At 26.9% G+C, this 17144-nt stretch overlaps 1 protein-coding gene across 1 annotated transcript; it reads right to left on the minus strand.

Annotated features, from left to right (window-relative positions):
* Window positions 1-811: 811 nt before the first annotated feature.
* On the minus strand, window positions 812-16366 carry LOC135923685 (uncharacterized). The gene is made up of 14 exons (XM_065458574.1): window positions 16233-16366; window positions 14981-16050; window positions 11624-11716; window positions 10780-10944; window positions 9903-10064; window positions 8932-8972; window positions 7993-8125; window positions 7592-7725; window positions 7336-7446; window positions 6281-6939; window positions 3232-3368; window positions 2467-2990; window positions 1800-1901; window positions 812-1642 (listed from the first exon to the last, which is right to left on the minus strand). The coding sequence occupies exons 2-14, from the start codon at window positions 16001-16003 to the stop codon at window positions 1579-1581; spliced, it is 3348 nt and encodes a 1115-aa protein (XP_065314646.1). The 5' UTR covers window positions 16004-16050; window positions 16233-16366; the 3' UTR covers window positions 812-1578.
* Window positions 16367-17144: the final 778 nt, after the last annotated feature.

The following is a 17144-nucleotide window of genomic DNA, read 5'->3' on the forward strand; positions in this document are numbered from 1 at the left end:
TATAATATTTTTATTAAGTCCAATATAAGTACTGATCCTATATTTAATATTGGTACATCCCTAATTACTTTTAAGCACTACAATGAGTGAAAATACTATACTTTTTGGAAATCTCATATTAAAAAAAATTCACTTTTAAGATTTTTTTAAATTTCTCTATTTAAAATATTTTTTTGAGTATATTCTGTTACATTGTTTAAAGGGGAAATTAAAAATATGAGCAGTAAATTAATATTAAAAGCTTCATTATTATTCAGTATACAATTTTCCAACCGATTAATGGATATAATATAAATTTATTTTTAAAAAAAGTGGCATAGGTTTTGTTAAAATTATTTTTATTCCCATACACCTGGCTTATTCTAGGCCTACCGGTCTCTGGCTTAATTAATATCAAATTATAAATTATAGACCCATATTCAATAGTTATTCATAATCTATTTTGTATTAATTTATGTTAAATTTCAACAATGAGGCAATCTTTAAAATAGAAAACATTTCAAAATCTTTTTTAAAATCATCAGTTCTGCTAATTATAATGTTTTTACCCTCTTTGTAAAACAAATTAATTTATTTCCATTATAATAAATATTACTAACTAAATTACATTTTCTAAAATCAGAAAACAAAAATCATTAATCAAATATATATTATTATTATTATTACTTATAAAATCTGTAATCTAGTACATATTTTATTATATCTTATAATTTTTTTTGCAGATCTATTTCTTGTCAAAAAATAATTATGTTACAATATGATAATGTATACAATATGCAATAATCTAAAAAAAATATAATAATATGACAATTTTTAACCGAAATGTCCTTTAACTAAAAATGATGACATTAATCTTGTTAAAGGTGGTGTATTTTTTTACAATAAAAATAAATAACGAATCATTTTAACATGGTAAGATTTCTTTTAAAAAAAATTATATTTGTTTAAATATATTGCGATATGAGTTATTAATTTTCACCTTTTAAATTACCAGGAAATAAAAAACAAATAATTAAGCATCGATTTGAAACATCATTATGGGTTTTTTTGTATGTTTGTTTTAGCATGATATTCATTTTACTATTAGAGAATGTTTCAAAGAAGATATTAATCTTGGGGGAGTTAGATAAAAAGAAATATTTATAAAATTATGTTAGTATATATATTTTTTTAGTAGCGGAGATTCAATTAGGCAATTTATATAATATAATACTATATATTATAAATCTAATGGAATTCGGCTTATCTAATCTTTTTTGGCACTAAACATGAGGTTGATGAAATTATAAATTTATTAAAAGACGATAAAACATTGCATCTAGGGATTAAAAGTTACGCACGAATATAAATATAATTTTTTTAAAAAATAACGAGTGAACCTAATTAATTTTTTTTTAGTCTCCTAGAGGGGAAAAATATTTTCTAAATATAAAACTACATTTTATCAATTGTGATTTTACTTGAAGATGTTTTTGTATCAATTGTCATTTTACTTGAAGATGTTTTTGTTGATTATATGTTCGATTTATTTATTAGGAAATTTTTTTAATTTCAATCAATATGTCGAGCTATCATTTATTAGTAAGATCTTTTAGAGTTGTCAATGTTTTCGTCGCAACGGTTGGATTCATACAAATATCGCCTTTTAAACGAAAAATTAATGTAAATATATATTTTCAAATCAATCTTAATTTTTTTTTGCTTTGATGTGCATAAATATAAGTCAATAATCAGCTGATATAATATTTTATCATCCTCTTAATATATGGTAAATTCATTCATGGCTAGAAATTAAAAACCTTTGGGCTTGTTTCAACATAGTTTTTTTGCGTTTTTCCAGCATACTTTCTCGTTCTTTCGAATTGTCGACAAAATTTCCATTGTATGATACAAAAGGATAGCTATCAAAATGTGTATAATATATATTTTTGAATTGGGTAATATACTTTTATGAAAAACAGGTTGATATCACAAAAAAGATACAATTTAATGAAAGGATAAAGAATTTTTAAATATTTACTATTATAGCACAACATCTAATTGTATGCTCTCTTCGAAACTGTTTTCTTTTTTTTTCTATTTTCAGAGGCGTTAATTTTTAAATAAGTAAATATATTTTTTCATGAATTTGAAAAGTAGCTATACATAAAACTCAACGTAAATTAGAAAAAAAAGATTGGAAGCAACACTTCTAAATTTTCCCCAGTCTCATAAATATTTTTACCCCCATGCTCTAATAGCCTACTCTACTAAAGGGTTTATGAAGACAAATTACTACTCCCCTCGTTCATAAGGCATTGATAGCTCTATAGAGTACGCCTAATAAATTTCCCGTTCTACCCATATTATGGAGGTAGTCATTATAAAGAGGAGTTTATAGAAAACGATTTAGAAAATATTGTTAGACAATTTGACGAAACCCCTTCTTTTTTTTATAGTAAATTATACGAAATATAAAATAATGACCTCTCTTTGCATTCTTCATCGAGCTCGAATTCACATTCGTCCATCAAGTCATAAATTTGTTGTGCACTTGTACTATCACTATTACTATTAATTCCCCGCGAAGAGTATCTTTCAAAATAGTGCTCCATCCCACTCCGCCTTTCACCCCTATTATTATTTATATTGAAATTTTCATTAATTAATGAATTTATGGGAGCCTCGTCAGTCTCTTCTCCGCTTTCACTGTCGTTCGAAGTACTGGAATAACTATTAGTACTTTGATTTACGTTAGATGAGTTCCCGAAATTCGAGTTGTTATTAAGAGAGTTATTAGTGCTAAATGTATCGTCAGTGGATGGAAAATTGGCCTCCCGATTTTGGGATATGTATGTATCGTCTAAATTTTCGTCGAGAAGCAAGTAAGGGTTGCCGAGGTCTCCCTCGAGGATGTTTTCGACTGTCCTATCGACTGACCAGGTTAGTGTGAGATCGGATCTAATGACGTGACCCGGGATGTGGGGAAATATATGGGTAACTTGTCTAACCTATTTTAAAAATTACATTTTTTTATAAATCATTCTTTTTTTTATATTTTTTTAAATAAATTATGTCATTTTCCATGTGAATTATTTGTTTTGAATTATATTCAAAAATAAAATCCCCTTTAGTTTAATAGGATCGCATAACCATACTGAGGGATCGATTGTGATTGGATATTCTCAATTTTTAAATTAATATTATAGCAGGATGCTATTAATTATAATCACATCAAAAAATATAAATTACCATATCGTCTAATAAAAATGAGTTGATTGTGGTTGCCATATTCGCGTCGTGAGGGGTATTTGTAGAAACTGTTTGATGAATCCTTAAATGGGAGATTTGGAGAGAAAAAGTTGGAAGCCAACTGATGTACCGTGAGGCTAGTTAAATTTAAAAAAATGCATAATTACGCTCTTTTTCGTTTAGTGGTCCCGTAAAAAGGGTGTGGAAATAAAAATCAATTTGGATTTAAATCACCATTCTAGACTAAAATAATCCTTATTAAAATTCATTACTTAATCACTTTGCATTTTACTTCGATATTTTAGCAGTTTAATAAGTGAGGAATTATTTGGTGGCCTTTCCTATGCTTAAAAATTATTTTAATATTAAAATTTGTCATCAATTGATTTGATGTTATATTTGTAGCACTGACAAACAATTCTCAAATATACTATAGCTCTCATCTTTTTAAATATAAATTTTGACAAAAACATTAGATAAATAAGTATTTAAAATTTTTTGGTAAATTATTTTTTGGGATTCTTTACAAATTATTTTTCATAGTATTGGTTAGTGACTTAAATATATTTAAGTACTGTATTAATGGTATTCTGTCTATCCCCACTAAAATCTTTTATAAAGTAAAATATTTCTAATAAATATTTAATATTGTTCCTTCAAACTTTTAGTTTTACATCTCCTCACAAGCATAAGAAAAATTAAATATGTTTTATGCGTTAAGCATAAACTGTAACCATGCAATTAAAATCATCTTTGTATTTTATAATGACACCCAGTGAAATGTTAAAAATGTACTTTTTCATGTATTAAAATAAAAATATGAAGTAAATAAGACCCTATAAAAATAATATTCATAAATCATCAAGTTTAAAGCGTTGGTCATATAAAATCGAACCTTTTATAAAATACTCAATGATTTGAATACACCTTGCTTCATTAAGGACGGAAAAATATAAAGATATAATCAAAAATGTTATATATTTAATCGTTTTAAAGTTTTAGTAGATTTGCGCTGAAAAATATAAAAATTAATAATGATTGTAAAAATTATATCATAATGGACAGTAGCGTAGCCAGGATTTTCCAATGTTTGTGGGGGGGGGGGGGGGTTAAATTTTTCGGTGGTTTTTATATAATTTCAATAAGAGTTGATAAAATAAGGTAATGTTTTGTGCATTATTATTATCTAACTTTAACCAGTATAAAAGAAAAAATTATTAGTAACAAGATATTGTACAACCTTAGGATTAAAAAGTGACAGAAAGCATTTATTAAGTAAATTTTATCAAAGTATAGATCACAATTGTCTATTAATTTAATCCGTTTAGTAGACAATAAAGAAAATTGCCAAAATGGGAAATATAAATATATCTGGCGTGAGCTAATATTTAATGCCTGACTAGTACTTCCAATTCCTCACTCAAATATTAGAATCATAAAAAAAAACTGGGTTAAAAACAAACTATGACGTCACGCACGTACCAAGGTTTTAGGGACTATAGGGCATTATTAGTATATTTTATTACTATATTCTCTTTAGTAGTTGATTTAAAGAGGAAAAAAATAGGTAAAAAATAAGCATCATGTCAGAACGCAGGATATAGAAATTCTAACTATCTGGCTTGCGTTAATATTTAGTGCCTTATTAATTCTTTAATCAATTTCGCCAACCATTAAAAAAGTAGCCGAAATTAAGAATCTAACTATGGTATCACGACTTAAGCGTAAAGTAGCTTAAATCATCTAGAAGCAATATCTCGGAAGTTTATGCCAATAATTGGGGCGTATTTCATATTTCTTTACTGTCTCAACCCGTTTGGACTTTAAAGAAAAAATTTTGTGGCGAAATAAAAAAAACGCCAAAATTGACATCATGCTTGAAGGAAAATTATAGAATCAATCAACAATATGTAATGCATAATAAGTACTTATTAGCTCATCGATCAGTTTTATTTTTCACCAATAAATATCAAATCTTAAATGATCAAAAAATCAATTTAGTCTGAATATATTAAGGCTTCTCTTTCCCCTATTCAAGATATTTTAGAAATTTATGATCTTCATAGATGTTATTTTTCTTTTCAATTTATTTAATAAATATGGAGGTAATTTAAACTAGTGATCTGCATTGGGCCTAATTTTTCAAGCCCGTCCCGGCCCGAAATTTATTTTTAAAAAATTTACCGGCCCGACCAGGCCCGAATTTATTTAAATATAGAAATTAATTTTTATAATTACTTAAAATAAAAGACATATGTTATATAGCGTTTAGTTTCAATAAATTAAATCAAAAATTTTTATTTTATATAAAAAATTCAATATAGAATTGATAAATTTAGATATATTTAATAAAATTTCCAAAATCCGACCCGGCCCGAATTTTTATTAAAATATTAAGCCCGAGCCCGGCCTTGGGTCTAACTTTGCAGATCTCTAATTTAAACCTCATTAAACAAGATAGTAAGAAGATTCTAGAAGCACAAAGCAATTAAAAAAAATTAAATAAACGAAATGTCTAAAAAAATTTACTATTATTATCATTATAAAAAATCCTATCATCTTTCAAAATATGAGACTTGATGTGGTTGTAGCTTTGATACTTTTATATTTAAAAGCGGGATAAAAAGGTAGTCAAATAGACTTTTGGCATATCTGTGCTTAACATTTGTTGAAATAAGAATAAATAAATGATTGTTTCTTCAATGAAATTGACATAGTAGATTTTTTTAAAAAAAGAATACGACAAAACTAGAAAAGTTTTTTGCAAAATAATTTAAAATTTATTTAAAAAATATGTAAATAATAAAATTCTGTAGATCAATGATTATAATAACATAATATTTGTTTTTAATTTAAGCATATTTAAATTTTTTTTTTTAATTTTCATGGTGGTGGAGGTAGGGGAGGGAGTGAAAATGGATAAATAAATTTTAATCGGTCTATACTCAATAATAAAAATCTCTAAAAATGAGTACTTCTAAATTACAATAAATTATCTACAAAATTTTTTCAATCTTTTTAAAAAAATAATATATCATTAATATAATACCATCGAAATGGAAAAACCGATTGACCCTATTAACTCTTGCTCCCGCGTTATTTCCATTCGTAACGTTATTAGCTCCTCCAATTTCATTTGTCGAAATTCCGGTATTCGTAGAATTTGTAGTTGGATTGGGATTATTCGAATTTGGAGAGATGATATTTACGTTAAGACCATTTATATTATTATTAGGGGATGGCAACCCAATAGTAGCGTTAGAATTTTCGTTGGTTTCCAAAGTTAAGGCGGCGGAAGCGTTAAAAAGAAAATCTAAGAGCATAAAAATCATTCGCTGGTTCCAAGCGTTCAACCTTTCCAAGGTTCTAGTCAAAAGATTATCGTTATTTTGGTCTCTTATTCTAGTCAAATTATTTATTATACCTTCCGTGTGATTTGTGGCGTTATTAAAAGCGGAAGATGGGGCAGTTGCATTGTTAACACTGGAAATAAGAGAATTCTCTAATAAAGAATTGCTGGGGTTGATATCCGAAATAATATTATTCGCATTATCAGTATTTATGAGTGAGTTAGTGTTTTGCGTACTTAAATTAGCGTTATGCGTTTCAGTGATATTTCTATTATTAGTAAGTTGAGGTGGAGTATTAAGAGATCTTCTGCAGATTGGGCATGAGGAATCGTGCTCTAGCCAAGATCTAAGGCAAGAACTTTTTTTAAAAAAAATAATTAAAATGTTAGAAAATTATATTAAAATTTTTACACATTATGTTAGTTATATTTTTATTTTCTTTCGGTGTTTTAATGTAAACAAATAATTCAAAATGATTTGGATGAATGATTGACAAAATAAGTAAAGGTGAATGCTAAATAATAAATATATAGCCCCATAATAATGAAATATTTTGGAAAACGTATAAAATTTGAAACACTTATTCTAAATTGATAACGTTTACTTAAAGTATACAAGTTTCAAAAAAATAGATATTATCTTTCTTTCTTTATTTCTTCTTTTGTTTCTTTATTTCTTCTTTTGTTTCTTTCTTTCTCTTTCTCTCTCTTTTTTTTTCTTTTTAATATTAACATAAACTAAAAATTAAGTATACTCGTGAAACAAATGATCGCAAGGTAGCTTCCTTGCTCTCCTCATAGGATCCCAGCAGATAGAACAATTATTGCTAAATTTCTCAATTTCTTCGCTGCTGGCCATTGGATATCTTTGATATAAAATGTATTTTTTTTAAAAAAAGAAGTTTTTATGTAAAGTTAGCAGGTTAAATTTATAAAATAATAAATACATAAATAAAAATCTTAATTAGTATACGAAAAAAAAATTCTCATAAATATCAAAATCAAATAAACTTTTTATCCATTTGTTTGATGATTCTCAAATAGTTTTGATGCTTGATAAGCTTGCTTTTAAGTTCGCCGAAAAGCCACCTTAGTTCCATGCAAATGAATAGGCTAGCCATACTCAGTATTATACTACCCCATAGCTGTATAATATATTTTAATAGGATGATAAAATTTTTTTTTATATATTTCACTTTAGTTTTATATAAGTAAGATATTGTTTATAAAAAGACCAAAGATATTCAACCTTAAAATTATTCCATTACTCCGAATTATCTTTTGAAGCAAATATCTAAAACCTTATAAATCTCTTCCTCGAAGGATTCAGATCTATACAAATGAGACCGAGACGTACAATCTTACTATGATGAAATTTTAAAAAAATAAAGAGTATAATAAAAATGTGTTACCAGCATATGAACGTGATAGAATAAATCGATAACGAGTATGGAAACACCGAATATCAAATCTCCGTAATAACTCATTTGGTTTTTGCTCTCCCAACATCCGGTGTGATAGGTGTCATAAACGTTGACCAACACGCTTTTAGCAAACAAAAAAAATCGAAAGATAACCATTTATCAGCTAAGTCGGGTTATGAAACTATTTGGAATTGTCAAGGTTATAAAAACAAATAATTACCTATTCTCATTTTATATATATTCACACAAATGGCAGACTTACAAAAAAATTATAATATTTGGATTATTCGTTTTTGTACAAATAATATAATCATTATTCAGATCGATTTTTTATTGATCATTCTATCATAATATATTTCATAATTAATGTAAATTGTCTCTGCAAGAAAGAAAATTTATTATTTTTTATATTAAATTTTCTAATTTTAAAGGTATTAGCAGAGGTTAGATTTTGCCAACACTGAGGTGACGATTTATTGTCAGTGTACAAGATTATAACTTTTTTATTAATAGTTGATTGCTTCTCCCCCAAAATCCTACCTAATAGAGGTTTAAAAAAATTCTCTGAGGTCAGGGTTTAGAATATGATCATCATCTCTTCGACTGGGTCCAAAAGTCACCTTAAGGGTTTGATGTCAGGAAGGGCATCCGATTGTAAAAAAAACCCCGCTCCAAAATCCTTAAAGATTACAACCAAGTTGATTGCTCCACATTTTAAATCAGTGCGGCATGGCCCAAACAATTTTTTAAAATTGATTTTTTACGGGCTTGGCGAAGATTCGTAATATTTTTATGTCCGGTCTAAATTCCTATCTCTACTGCAAAAAATTATTCACTGACAAATGTCAACACTAATTGGAGCTATTTTTTTCCTCGTCATATTTAATTTTATTTTTTTTATAAAAAGAAAAACAAAAAAATATTTACTTGTAAAGGATATGGTAGGTATTGAGTTGTAGCATCATGCACTATATGATAAATAAATTGATAAATAATTACATTTTTAAAAAAATTAAACATAAAATCTATTTTGTAATATAAATCAAATATCTTAAAAAAAGGAATAACAGATTTGAAAGTTAATCAGTTTGTATTTAATTAATTCTTCCTATTTTTTCAAAATCAATAAAAAAATTTTATTCCTATTTTCATGACCAAACCTATAAAACAATTTTCCAAGGAGGGGGATTTAGCCAATCTCTAACCTAATTTTGATCAAAAATAAATGAAGCTTAGAACCAAGGACCGAAACCTTTATGAAGTTTCCGAGTTCTACTTTTTTAACGTTTTGGTGCCCAGAACTCAGGGTCCCACTAACTCGGGTTGGGGGATATGAAGTTATCGCGTCATTGAAGGGGGTAACCTGGGGCGTGGGCCGCACCCTCATAGCCAGCATACATCAGTATATTTTATGATCAAATGTTATATTTTAGTCACCAGGAGAATCTCAGCGTGGTTAACTTACGGGGGGGGGTCTATAGGGCTTAGCCAAAATCGATTTTAAAAAGGTTCCGCCCTAAAAAAATTTAAATGAACATTGAACAATATCCATACAAAAAAATGTAAGGCACAATTATATAACTAACAACGACGTTTGAATGAATGCTTATTAATTTGTTTAATTAAAAAACAAATTATTTTTTTAATGTTTGAAAATTTGTAAACAAGAGTACTAATTTTTTTAGACGTTCTGGTTCCTTTTCTGGTTGCAAATTATTTTCAATGCTTTATTGTTTTTTAAGGTTCCGGCCCTCCGATTAGAAAATTCTAGAAGGATTAAGTGACTATTAGGCAAGATTTTAAGATTCCTGGGCCACGAAAAAAAACAAATCAAAACATAAATGCTGCTCTAATGATATATTATGTATTTTTGTATTTAAAAAAAATATTAGTGAAACCTCGTAGAGTAAAAACAGATATACGGGAGCGGCGAGTAATTGAAATTGAACGTACGCCAATATGACCGCTAGCGTGATGGCATTCGCCCAAATGATTAGGGCGCAAAGTAAAATTCCTAGCTTAAACTTTGTCAGCTTGTTTATCTTCGGACTCAGCGATAACTATAGATTAAATTTTAAAAAAAAGATAAATTTATTAATCTTCCTTTTTTTTTATTTAAAGTGAAGATTTTTAAAAGGTCAGACCTCGTATATAGCAAGGCGCGTATCATTCAAGCGACATACGCATCGCTGTGTATTTTTCAAGAGCAAGCTAATAGGTTATATTTATAATTGACCGCGCGATGCGATAAAATGAATTATATGGTTATAGATTATAAATTTTTCTTATCATTCGCTCGCTTTTGAAAAATACCGAGTAAGGAGCACATAAATGAGGCACAAAGCATACTTTATTATATTATAAATAGACAAACAACATTGTATTCATAATTAATAAAATTGTCATTTGAATTTTGGAAGAATTTTATTTTAGTATTTTCATCCATATTTTGAGACTGATAGATGCTAAAATTTTGACTACGAAAAAAAATAATAAAGAAAATCGTTGGTTCTAGGTCTCCATATCTAAAATTTTAATATTTCACTAGGTACATATTTTTTTTCGAGATCTATACCCAGGCATAAGTAAAGATATCTTTTTTTAAAAAAATACGTGTAGCATAGAAAATGTTTTTTTTTATATGCACATCACGCGTGTTGTTAATGGATAATCTCTCCGGAGTTCTCTCATTAATATGGCTAATTATGGAAAATAGTGGGCGGTTTAGTATTGTCACCTCAAATAGTAAAAATGTTAGTATATTATTTGACTCACATAATCTAATCTGGTCTTGAGTAGCAGAGCCGTGGAATGTAGAAAGCAAGTAACGCTAAACCATGTTGTCCAAAGGGTAAAATCGCCCAAATTGTCTACGTTGAGAAGCCCGAACATGAAGATCATTTTATTGAACACGAAATTGCATATTTTGTCCTTCAATAGCTTATTATTTATTTAATTTGAAAACAATAAAATATAAATATGTCCGCCAAATTCGGAATTGCAATAATGGTTATATTTCCATTATTTTCTATTTTGGGGAAATTGGACTTTAGGACGGACTTGAGATTTGGATTTTTAATCCCAAAATTACTCAATTTAATCGAAGAAAGGAAGGGTTCACGTTCTAAATCGAGAAAAACGACACAGCGAAAAAGGTGAATCTCGCTTATATCTCCTAGAAAATTATTAAAGTAATATTGAAAAATATAAATAATAGTAGGGAAGTAAACACATCTATTTAAATTGATTTTTTTAAGAAAAAATCTTTAAAAATGGAAATATCATCTTTGTCCCCAATTTTCGTCCTTCGCTTTATCATGCTCTTATCAAATAAAGAACAAAGTTATCGTACCGTACGGTCAAATTTATTTTTCACAAATATAGGAGCCTAAAAAAATGAATAGAAAGTCCAATAAGAATTTATTTTTTCGCAAGGGTGAAGAGAAGATTTATTGCGTTATGCCTCTAACCATACGTACACCAAATTTAAATAAATGCTTTATATTTCAACACAGAGCAAAATCCGTTTTTATCTGTCAGTTTTTTTATTAACCAAGGTTAAATTAAATTTTAAAAAATAAAATTTATTTATAAAGGTTATTATTGTTATTTATTTTACTATTTGTTCGGCGCTCCGTAAACTCCCGAATATGGCTTTGTGGATTATTTTGGCAAACAGTATCAAGCAACAATAGGCCGTGTTTATAGAAATCTAAGGATACAATAATTTTTTTTTTTTAAAAAAGGGAAACATAAAAAATAAATAAGACAAGAATGAAGAAGGAAAACAGAATCATGCTGTGAAGCGTTCTTGTAAAAAAGAAAAGATCTTTATTTTAAAATAAAATGATTCTATTTCCAAATTCCACCAAACCCTAATATGGCGTTATGGGTTCGGATATTCCGGAAGTTCTAGACCCGACAATTTTTTAGTCGGGTTCGGCATGGATCAAGTTTGAAAGTTTTATAAAATGGGGTGGATACCCGAGCCCAAAACTCTATATTAGGTCTAGAACTAGTATCGGTTACTAGAAGTATCGGTCGATACTGAACGATATCGCGAAGTATCGGTATGCATGAGTTTGTTTAAAAATATTTTCTCGTTTTTCTTGCCAATATGCAAAACCAACCATATATTTTTCATTCAAAAATAGGCGTGGCAACAGCCGATTTGTATTGACATACGTTTCGATGAATAAATCGTCAGTCTGCCTCTATATGTAAAATAATTGGCTATAAGTTACAATGCAAGATCCTATATATGAAAATTCAGAATTGGTACAAAAAAAATATCACACCATCAGGCTATTTATTAGAATACTTCGGCCATATTTTTTTTAAAAATTGAAAATCATGAGATATCCTTCTACGTCACATTTCGTTAAAAAAAGCTAACTGATAAAATATAACGTATAATTAAAAATTTTCCAATAATTCTTCTCCCCCCTCCTTCCCCCTCATTCTTGAATTGTCATAGATTTATTAATATACTTTTTAAAATAAAATTTGCATGTTCAAATAATTCATTCATTCATAAACTTTTATTTGAATTTTTTTAAACATAATCAAATTAGAGATTATCTAATTTAAGTAATTTTTAGAATTAATTGCTAGGCAAAATATTTTGTATTTTTTTTTGGCTAATTTTCACAAAAAAATATTTCTTATCCAACCTTTCCGATAAAGAGCTTTTGTCTCATCTCTCAGATTGATAAAAAAAATGATTATTATATTTTTTTATTATTATTTAAAAAAATAATTATTTATCGATAAATTAATTTAATTTTTAATAATAATAAATAGAAACATCTCATGTTTCTTGTTAAAAGAAGGGAAACAAACTCCAACTCTATAATATAAGATATGTAAATTATTTTTTTCTTTAAAAAAAGCAAATAAACATAAAATCTGTCTTACAATCTGTGTTGATTATTTTTTTATAAAAAAAACTTAGGTGTGGTGCTCTTCAAGGATGAATGAGTCAAATTTAGCCGACTAGAACTATACTTAAAAAATAATAATTCAGAGCAGTTTGTGCAGGTTCTAAATCAAACTCTTTTAAGCAGGACAACGATGCCTTTTTATATAATTTTTTCTTTTAAAAAAATAGTGTAAGGTAGACCAGGGCTAGTCGGCGCAATTTTTGTCAAATTCATTACAGCTCCGAAAATAATAATAGATCTTGCAAAATACCAATAGATACCATAATTTTTTCTCCAAAAATGTTTTAATAAAAGTAATTTTTTGCTAGTAGAACTCGCGGTTAGTCGGATTATGGATGGGGCTAATCAATCAAGTGGAGCATTAAGCTTCCTATGAGACACAAAAAAAATTTTCTTCTTCATGTATACTTTATTTATATAATATTATATTTTCAATTATAACAAATAAAATGGTAATTTTTTTGGCACAGAACCCATGCGCCCAATCTTTAAACACTGCATTGAAACCAATTTTCAAAATTATGAAAATTTTATAGTGTTTACATGTAATAAAATATCTTTTATTAATGTTTTAAATGTGTTTTTTTGATTTTTTATTCTGCTGTTTTAATTGAGCTTCTTGAATGGGGATGAGGTAAAATTTGACTATAAATTTTTAATACTTTTTAACAGATAAACCATAAAAAGTTTTACTTCATGAAATTAGATATTCAACCATTTTATTTTCCTCCTCATCATCAAATATTTTTTATTTATTATCTTGACCTATCTTGGGCATAGTGCCAGCCATTTTATATATTTTATAATGTATTAAAAAATTTCTAGTAGGTATACCTAATAAAGTAAATAATAAATTCACTTAAAATATATATAACATTAATTGGATCTTACTATCAGGCCAAAATAAATATCTTGATAACAAAAATGTTCATATCTATTTAAATGAAATACTTTGAATCATATTATATTGTCAATTACAATAGATATGAAAATCTTTGTTCGCCAAAAATTCATTTATGGTAAATAAAATGCTTATATCTGATTTATTAAATATAATTAGAATTTAATCAAATAAGTCACAATATATATTTATATATGAAGATTTTAGTTTGCAGGATATTTATTTATGTCTGATTATTAAAATTGATGAAAAATTTATTGATAAATTAATATAATAATTGTCATATATATCATTTTCATATAATTTTAATTCTTCATAATCCTTTATGGTGAAAATTTCCCTCTTTGGAATTTTTATATATTAATTGATTGATATACCAAAAAGCCACAATTTTAACCCCAATAGTATTAATAATACTAATATAATCTTAACATATATTTATGCCTTACATATCAATCTGAAATTTTCCTAAATATTAAAATAGAGTTTTAACTTAATATATTTTCCATTTTGTCATGTTTAAACTTTTAATTTTTTAATGCTACCTAATAATGTAAAGTGAAAATATTGTAATTTTAACATCAAATACATGTCATAACAAATAAAAATTTAAATGGCTAAATAATATAAATTATTTTCTTCCTCAAATATGAATATCATAGAATTCTATTTTAGAACAAAATTTTAATTTATAATAATTACTGTTTTTAACAAGCTCCTAAGCCGACTAGTCCTGGTCTCCTCTACTATATATTAAAACCATTAATTATGTAAATATCTAAGTGAAAAATACGAATAATACTTTTTTTGGATAAGTTAAAAGCTGAGATTTTAAACATAGTGTTTTTTTTTAAAAAAATCACGTAGTAGAAGTCAATATACATATAAAGGAGGAAGATAATAATTAACTTAATTTATTTTAAAAAAAAATTAGCCTTAATAAGACATAAATTTTTAAAAAAATTGAATGTATAAGAAAGAAATGTTTTCAAAGTAAAATATCAAGCACTTTAATTAAAATAAAAAATAAGATGAAACAAATAGTGTGATAAAGAATTGTTAGGTTAGAATCCTATGATAACTGATAAATAAATAAAAAATGTGTCAATGTAAATAAATAGATTTTAATTACCCAATAATCTGTTCGAATGATTCTAACCACCATAAATACTAATTTATCTACCATACCAAAATAAAATGGTAACTCCATTGATTCCCAAAATGCAGAGAATTTGTATTTATATTTATCCGGTGGAGCAAAAAATTTGTCCCAACTTCTAAATACAAATGTGATCAATCTTTTAGTCATTTTATATATAAATGTATCCTTGTTCAATGGACTTGCTTCATCATCTGTTACTTTATTTGCATCATAAGTGATTATATTTACACTATTTAATGCAGTATTTGAGGAGTCAACAATTTTTTTAGATAATATATGAATGTTTCTTAAAGACCATGCCTTTCTTTTAGAATATTGGAATATAATGGCATCAGCAATAATTCTCCATATAGACTTTTGGTTATTTATGTCATTTTCATCCTCTTCCGTGGTGACCTCAGGAGTTTCACTTGATGTATGATTAGATAACTCATTGTTAACATTTATATTATTTTCATTTTTGATATCCTTATTTTTATAACTAGAGATTTTAATTATTGATGGAAATTTGAAAAAATTAAAATCATAAAAGGAATTTTTGTTTCCTTTATAGGTGTCACTTAGTAATGGTTCTTTATGAATATTTTTCTGGTTTGATAGAATATCTGATTTTTGATTATAAGGTTCCATGTGAAAAATTTCATCTACATGTTCACCATTGGTAAAAAAATTGATAAAATGTTTTTCACCAAGAATAAATGGAAATAAATCATTATAATCTAGACTTTTGGGCGTGTGTGCACTATAAAGAGCATATTGATAATTGTTTTTGTGATAGCGATGTGAAAACAATATAAGATAAAATGTTATGCTAAGTAAAGCATAATTTTTGAAAGAAGCAAATCTGAAAAATCTACTATTGCCTCGTCGGGTTCCATTATTATTTGAATTATTATTCCATGTTTGATTGGAATGATTAAAGAATAAAAATCTTCTAAAAATATTTGTATTATGAGTAGCTAAACGATTAATGTGAATGTCTCGATTATTCATCCTGTGACCAATGTTTATAATATTTTATGTGTGGTATCTGTTAAAAACTTTATTGGAATATAATAGAAACTTTATTATTAAATTACATTTAATCAGTTATAAATTAGTATTGTCATTTAGCTCAACAAAATCAGATAAAGATAATTTAACAGCTGTACGTAAAAATGTTAGAAAATTAAAAAATAAAATTATAAATAAATTATGGGCATTAAATTAAAAATAATTCAACCTCTGTGGCCAAAAAACTATGATACTATCAGCGCCTATATGAGTAGGGTTGGGGGAGGGGGTTAGGAACATTTTGTCTATAATTATTTAGAAACGATGCAGAATAGACATTTAAGAGGGACAGTCTAGAAGGTGGGCTAGGTGGATAGGGTAAATTTATTGAATAATTATCAATTAAATTAATGAAATAGAGCCAAATATATTTCTTTAAAAAAAATTAATTTATAGAATATTATAAAATAAAATATTGCTAAACATTAACAAACTCTATATATTACCTATCAGTTATAATTATAGTCATTATTTTTTAAAATTTATTTATGAATAATTTTATGCTATCTTTTTGTATGTAATTTAAAGGGCTAGAAATTCTATTTACAAACTCTTATTCATGTCAAATAATATATAATAATACATCAATATACCTAGGAGAGGGGGGCACTATTAGGTGGTTTTACACCCAATAACTTTTATTTGAGTCCTTCAGTCCATTTATTTTAGGCATTTAGCTATATTATATTTATATAAAAATAACTTTGAGTTTTTACTTATTTCTTATAAAAAATTTATAAATATAGTCGATCTTTTAAAAAGTCAATACCTTTTACTAATTTTTGTTTCAAAATTTTCTTTATAGTAGTATCAGTGTCTAGAGCGGGGGGGGGGGCGGGGGTAGGAACAGTTTGCTTCCTAATATCTATAAAGGGGTAGGGGGTAGGTGGTAGGGAGTAGGGGGTAGGCATTATGGGGGGTAGGCTATAATAATCTAGAAAATTTTTCATTACATTTTTAAATTATCTATGGATAACATTTTGGTATTTTTAGGGGGGTTGATATATATTTTTGAGGGGGGTTTGCATCCAGTGAATATACTGTCACGTAGACGCTGAGTAGTATATTCTATTCATTTACG

The sequence above is a fragment of the Gordionus sp. m RMFG-2023 genome, chromosome 2, assembly GCF_954871325.1.
Source record: "Gordionus sp. m RMFG-2023 chromosome 2, tfGorSpeb1-WG-v2, whole genome shotgun sequence".
In the NCBI taxonomy this organism is placed as follows: domain Eukaryota; kingdom Metazoa; phylum Nematomorpha; class Gordioida; order Chordodea; family Parachordodidae; genus Gordionus; species Gordionus sp. m RMFG-2023.